The sequence below is a fragment of the Mus pahari genome, chromosome 1, assembly GCF_900095145.1.
Source record: "Mus pahari chromosome 1, PAHARI_EIJ_v1.1, whole genome shotgun sequence".
NCBI lineage: Eukaryota > Metazoa > Chordata > Mammalia > Rodentia > Muridae > Mus > Mus pahari.
In genome coordinates this window covers 37,928,746-37,935,905 of record NC_034590.1, presented here as the reverse complement: position 1 = coordinate 37,935,905, position 7,160 = coordinate 37,928,746, and the positions used below count along the sequence as shown (strand labels likewise).

At 52.1% G+C, this 7,160-nt stretch overlaps 1 protein-coding gene across 2 annotated transcripts in view; it reads right to left on the bottom strand.

The window, feature by feature from the left end:
* Window positions 1-1,239: 1,239 nt before the first annotated feature.
* Window positions 1,240-7,160, bottom strand: part of Pcsk6 (proprotein convertase subtilisin/kexin type 6) — a 183,435-nt gene continuing 177,514 nt past the window's right edge. For both annotated transcript variants that reach the window (XM_021191532.1, XM_021191541.1), the window contains 2 exons: window positions 3,938-4,050; window positions 1,240-2,684 (listed from right to left, as the gene is read on the bottom strand). In XM_021191532.1, coding sequence (XP_021047191.1) covers window positions 2,587-2,684; window positions 3,938-4,050 — 211 coding nt within the window. In that variant the 3' untranslated portion in view covers window positions 1,240-2,586. The remainder of the gene's footprint in view (window positions 2,685-3,937; window positions 4,051-7,160) is intronic.

Sequence of the window (7,160 nt, the reverse complement as noted above, 5' to 3'; positions counted from 1 at the left end):
TCCTTTCTTTATCTGCAACTAAAGGATTCTGCATACAAACCTTGGGCCTCACAGGCTGTGGTGAAAATCCCAAGAGGCAGGGAACCCTGCGTGTGCAGGGACGTCAGTAGCCATGGAGGAGGCAGGTCATCACCCAGTTACATGGTACTTGTCGAAGGTAGGTGAATGACCTCAAGGTCCCTTTCACCTTACTTGGCTTTGATGGCGCAAAGAGGGTCTCACAGCAAACATGTGGAGGTCAGTGGACAATCTATGAGAACCGATTCTTTCATTTCTCCATGAGGGTTCCGGGAATCAAACTCAGGTTCAGGCTAGGAGGCAAGTGCTGGCCCCCATAAAGACAGTCCCTGACAAAGGACATCCTTGAGCTGTAACCCTGGGTCCCTCTTTATTCCATTACGCCAACATTTGCTAAAGCAAATGGGATATTGTGGTGGTTAACACTGTACACTTTGTGGGACCTAGGATCACCTAAGAGACAGGCCTCTGGGTGTGTTTATGAGGGAATCATGGAGATTAATTGAGGTGGAAAGACCCCTCCCGATTGCTCCCAGTGTCACTCCAGGGTTGGTGTCTCAGACTGTGTATGAAGATAAAGTGAGCTAGTGTAAGTAAGCATTTATCTTCGTGACTGGATACAGCATAACCAGTTGCTTCAGGATTCTGTCACCATGACTTCCCTATCACGGTGGTCTGTTCTTTGGAACTGGGAGCCGAGATAAGTCTCCATCCCTTAAACTGCTGTTAAACATTTATTTTATTCTCTGTATTTTGCCTGAACTTATGCATGTGTATCACATCACATGTGTGGCTGGGGCCCACAGAGGTAAGAAGAAACTGGATTTCTTGGAACTGTAGCTACATACAGTTGTGAGCTGCCAAGTGAATACTAGGAACTGAACCTGGGTCTTATGCAAGATCAACAAATGTTCTTTTTTATTTTATTTTATTTTTTTCGAGACAGGGTTTCTCTGGGTAGCCTGGCTGTCCTCAAACACAGAGATCCATCTGACTCTCTCTCCCAAGTACTGGGATTAAAGTTGGTGTCCTTGACCAACTGCTGAGCCACCTCTCTAGCCCCTTAACATTGCTTCTTGTCAGCCTTTTGTTATAGCAATGAGAAAAGTAATGAATACAGACATCTGACAGATCAAGAACCCACAAAGTGATCTCCATTTCACCCACTGGCCAGTACTGAGGCTCAGAGTTTTATCTTGAAAAGAAATACAGGCCCCTTTGCAATGGGATGTTAACTCTTTTATTAACTCAGGGTTAACATTAGATTTACTTCACTGATTTCTTATTTGAAGTGTGGATTCAACAGACAACAGCTGAGTCCTTGCCACTTACAGGTGACAAGACAAACACATTACAGTCAGAGAGGAGAGCAGGACCATGTGGAGAGAGACGAGGTTGGGGAAATTTAAGGCAAGTGTTATTCCCTTAGCTCAGGGAACTGAGCAAGCAGATTTGCGCATTTCAATGAAAATATATGAAATATTTGTCAAAATAATTAACATCGGTAAAAATTAGAACACGTAGCTTATAAAATGCCCACACAGGCTTGGCAGAAAAATCAATCCAGCTCTATCATGTAGGCTTGTACCATACTGGACCAGCACAGCATCCACCCAAGAACAGAGAGTCCCGAGTGCAGAGGCCAAATGCACTTGAAAAGCAGTTGTGTGCCATGGAGGGCCGGGGACTAGCGATTCAGGGGCTGGCTTTGCATGTTTACGGAACTGCCTGGCCACCAGATGTCTTTTGACTAATCCTAAGCAGCTCCTTTGGACCCTCCTTCACAGGCTCGGTATCTGTAGATGGCTGGTGGCTCTAGCCCAGGAGGCCCCAGGGACACAGGTAGAACAGCCATGTGGAGAGCGAGGCTCACTCAGAAGGCTCACTCAGAAGAGAACGCTGAAGAGAGGATGAGCGGACCTATTTCGGTTTGGTGCTGGGCCGTCCAGGCCGGAGCTGTCGTTTCAGAAGGAGCTGACTGCATAGACACAGATTCTTTCCCTAGTGGTCATACATCTTATGCCCTGAAACCCATTTTATTTACAGTCTGATCAAACTGTCCCTCCGGCTGTCTGGTGGCCAGTGATGCACGGGGAGGAAGCTAGGCTCTTCATCACAGGTGAGGGCAGCATAGAGTCCTGCCAGCCGACTCGCTGAGATTTGTCATGGCCACACAGATATGTGGGAGGAGGACTTGATGTGACGCCAGGCATCTCGCCTTTTCTGCTTTGGTCTTGAAGTCTCAGTAAACTAGGGTCCCAGAAGCCACTCCGAAGCTGCAGCTATGAGTCTCATAATTCATTTTGTTCCTATTTTGAGTCCAACTTTAGACTGCAGCCAGCAAGCAGAGTCCAAGGGGATTTTTGTCAATTTAGCCACATATCCTTAAGGGCCACCTCCACCTGGTTCAGGTGTTCGGAGATGCTGCATAGGACCCAGCTCGGGGGAGATATAGCTGTCAGATGCAGGGCTACCCCAAGGAACAGGCTATGGCTGACCATCTGTAGGAAGGTAGATGGGCAAACGGGCAGACAGGAGGACCCTGCCCTCTGCGGGCAGCTGGTGCCCCTACCCAGCCAGGAGGCAGGTGCGGCAGCAAAACTGGATGAAGAGCTTCCGTTCGCAGAGCCGATTGGACTTCACCATCTCGCAGAAGGTCTCATCGGCTGACAACAGAAAAGGAAAAGGAGGGGGTCAGATTATTTTTGGTCCTGTTAAGAGTCAACTGTTCTCCATTTGCCAGGCACTGATGGTGTACCAGGCAGGACGAAGGGTTTCCCTCATGAGCCATTTCAATGGGAGGCCCAGGTGGCACTGGGGTATGGGGCTTCTGCTGAGCTTAAGTGAGAAGGGGGAGGGAGTTTCTGAAAGGGCTTTGGGAGGAGAGATGGAGGGTCTGCCACAGGGTCATGGTTACTCGTGTGAGCCTCTTTCTCGGGGCACTGGTCATGAAGAAAGGGGTGCAGCTAGAGGTGCAGGGTTAGAGCAGGAAGGAAAACAGGCTTCAGGAATGCAGTCTAGGGGACATTCCCATGGGGGAGGTGGAGGGCGAAGACGGGCAGGCAGGACTCAGCGATGGGGAGAGCAGCGGAGACTGGTACCCCTGCCTCTACATTGTAACTTGGGAGTAGGCTGTCCGATGGCAAGCCTCACTTTCTAGGGCTGGTTCCTGAGCAGGGACTTCCTAAACAGGATGCCTCCTGGGCTTTACAAGGACAGGATTTTCCAAATCCAGATGGCAAACAGGCCACCTGGTGGTCCTCAGGCCATCTTTGGGGTGCTGTGTGTGGGGCACTCTGCCAGGGCAGGGCCATGCCAGCTTTATGACCAGGGATTAACTATCCACCCTTGGGCACGTGGGGTCGTGGATCCTCTCTCCTGCATTACAGGACATGGTGTCCAGCACTGGCTCCACACAGCTCCTCCCTGCTGCTTGTCCATATGAGTCCCCCTTCCAGGACATAGTATCCTGCTCCTGTATAAGGCCTCCAGGACTCAGGCCTCTGCTGTCCCTCCTCCTGCCTGGCATCCCCACTGTCTGGATTTCTTCTGAGTTTCTGTTTGTTATACTTTATCCTCCCCACCCCCACCATCTATCTGCAAAGTCAGGGCCAAGAAGCTCCCTGGAGAACAGCTGGGGCTCAACTCTGTCCGCCTAGTCCCGAGGATGAGGTCTCTTGGGTCTCCTGATGTTGACCTTTTGTATGGGGAAGTTAGACTCCAGCTGCCTGCAGCCCATGTCGGGAGAGTGCGAGCAGCACACAGACAGAACTACTGTTAGGCCACGTAGTCAAGGAGATGGTGGATCAGGTCAGAAGTGAGCACTCCCACTCTGGGTAGCCATGCCTCCCTCCGCTCTTGCCTCCTTGCACTGCCTCATGGGCAGCTCCGAGGTCACCGAGGTCACCATAGCGCTCACCATTGCTGCACGTGTGGTTGGTGATGCAGGAGGTTCCCAGCTGCGTGAAGCCGGCTTTACATCTGCTGCAGTTCCTACTGGAGCCCTCGCAGCTCAGGCAGTTCTCCTCACATCTGTGGGAAGACAGCACCTCCTCCTGAGCTTTGGGGAAGAGGCCCACAAGCTACTACATGGGGTTCCCATCCCGGAACCTCCCAGCATGCACTCACAAAGTCTCAGGAGTAACCGGGACCCTCAGGATACCCTGACATGCACCGAGTGTTGGTTTGCCATTCTTGTCTGACTGACCTCTCTGTTGCCACGGGAAGGCAATGGCTGCCAGAGTCAGTTGGCAGGAGCATTCTCAGGAGGGGAGGCCAGACCTTGCTCTCTGAGGCTCTCTGTGGCCCACCTGGACACTCTGGTAGACACGAATCCACTCCTTACCTGCGCCTCCCAGAGCTTCCAGCTGTCTGGCTGTGACAGCTGGGGTAGGGGACACAGACTGCTATGAACCTGTCTCTGGAGCTGACCTGAAAACTGCTGCTACCTCCCAGGCTAGCATGCTTGACATCTGCTGAACATCTGGGGAGGGGGCAGGCCCATCTCTATTCCTGCTTCCACAGACAGACAGTCCTGGCCCAGCCTGACCCCATGGCTCCTGCTAAGGCAGAGTGCTATGATCTCAGGACCACACTTTGAAGTCCACACTCAGCATGCTCACGGGAACATGGGGTCATTTTCCCCTGGTCTATGGGTACTCTGTGCAGCGGTGGTAAAGCTAAGCAGCTCTAATAGGCAGGCTCCTGCAAGCCTGAATTATGTGTCAGATGACTCTTGACAGAAACAACTCAGGGTGACTCTGCATGGTTCTCTGTGTGTACTCGAGCTGCTTCTGACGCTATTTCCAGCTCCAGGTGACCAGGGCTCCACAGTGGCTCCTGTTTGCTTCCAACTTCCCCTGCTGCCGCCAATTAAGTGTGGAACAGGCCTGGGAGAGGGGAAGAAGTCTAGCTCAGCTTTGCTTTGGCCTGCCCTAGGGGTGACATGTTTAAGAAAGATGCCTGCGGCCACTTATGTGAAACTTTCAGTGATGAAATGTCCCCGAGGGTTTTAATCCAAGTCATAAGAAGTCCCAAGGCAGCTTCTCCTCAGCCTGGGTGAGGTGGGTTTTTATTCCAGATGCAGTGGCGGATGCTGAACTAGCTGGAGCACAGAGCCCTGGTTTCAGATCAGCGTGTAAGCTGACTTCTGGGAAGTCCCTGGTGTCTGGATCTAGCCACACTGTCTGGATCCTCATGACACGGGCCCCCTGGAGATCTTACTGGCTTCTTTCATGGAAACACATGTAAGGCCAGCCATTTCAAAGAATGTCAGTTGTCAGGAAGGCTCCGGGGCCCCCCCAGGGACGTGCAGGCACTTGGCTGAGCGTGACTTCAATCACGAAGAGCTACGGAATGGAGTAGACTGCGGTGAGAACCCAGCCAGGTACAGCTCAGTTCTTCACATACTGCTGCTCACTGAGCTCAGCAGGATGGAGGGAGGGTGCTTCTGTTTGCTATTTCTGCAGCACAAACTGCCAATAAAATGTCACAGCTGAGCAAGTCTGGGTTCAGCCACTAGAAGCCAGGCAGGCTCAGCTGGGGGTATCCACACAGGTCCCAGAAGGCCCAGAGTGTGGTGCTGGTCACCCTGAGTGCTCATCTGGAGTTCTGTGGGGAAGAACTGAGCATAACACCTTCCTGAGAAAGAGGTGATAACTCCCATACCCACTCCCCATCTCCTGCTCTGACTCTACCAGCATAGTACTGTATTGGTAGTGGTCTCAAGAATAAGAACGGGCTTTCAAGGTACCTACGGTTCCTCTGAAGTAGCCATGCCACCCCTAAAACACCATGGCAACTTTACCCTGCCGAATTCCGGAGGGAGAGCTGTGCCCACCACAGACCTCTCTCTGTACCACAGCAGGAGACCTACCTATGACCTCTTGCTTCAAGGAGCCCTCATCAAGCTTCAGTCTGGATACACACTAGGCTAGAAGCATGCCCTGATGACTTCTGTAGCTACCAAGGAGTTGGGAGAATGGAGTGGGAAGAAGTGGAGAGACTGTCCTTGCAGCAAGAACCCCGGAGTTGTTCTCATTTTCTGCCAAGAGGTCCTTGCTTGGGAGTAAAGGTCCCTGTACTGTGACGTGAGTGTGGCCGGCAGTTCTGAGATACTGTCACGGACTCTCCTCAGGTTCAGGCTTCAGCTTCCACACATCTTCCTTGCACTAAGGTTAGCAACCAACAGACCCGCGCCATTACGGCTAGCCCTCAAACAGTGATGTGTTCTTGCAGGGGAAGCACAGTAAAAGGCAGTATTCTGGGGCATACTGCCTGAGCTGGGAGAGGCACGCAGAGCCATGACTCAGGAAAGGTTCATCACTATAAAGGCTCTTAAGGGCCAGAGGCTCTGTGGTGTGGAATTGTGTGAAGTTCTGTCACTTCCTCACTTGGGGGCTCTGCAAGGCTCCCAGGGGTGTGTTCCCAGGATCTGTATGTCCGCTCTGAGCTGAGGCTGAACTCTCCTCTGGGGCTGTTAGCATTTCCTCAGATAGAAACTAGTACCCAGGAACTTCTGTCCAAGGGTCATTTGTAACTGGCTTCCCTCCTGTCTCTTCGGGGCTGAGATACCATGGCCTTTGGATGCCACAGTCAGCATCCCTGGGAGTCTGGGGCACTTGACAAATGAAAGTGATTATCATCATTAAATTCCATGCTGTCCCTGTGCTGTTGTCCTTGGTTTAATTATCAGTAAACCAGCTGGCTTGTGAAATGAAAGGTTTACTACAGACAGCTGTGCCCACAGTCCTGTGAGCAGGACTCAGCACAGCAGGAGGAGGTGGGGGTGAGTCCCCTGTTTCAGAATCAACAAGGCAGGGGGCTGACCCTTCTACAGACATAAGTTGCTCCTCCCCCCCCCCCCCCCCGCTCTGGTCCTTCTTTTTCCATTGCAGGGTCTTGCTCTCCGGTATAGGTGACAATGCACCATAATTCTCAAAATAGCCCAGGAGGCAGAGCCCACTGTGGACTCTGTTACTGGGAGTGGGATCTGGGCATGGCTTCCCACCTCTGTCCAGACACAAGTTTCTCAGGGTGGCTTTGCTTTGAGTCTTTTGCAGATAGCAATCCCCTACTTCCACTTCCCTCAAGGACCACACCTCCACAGCATCAGCACCACACCACAGCATCAGCACCACACC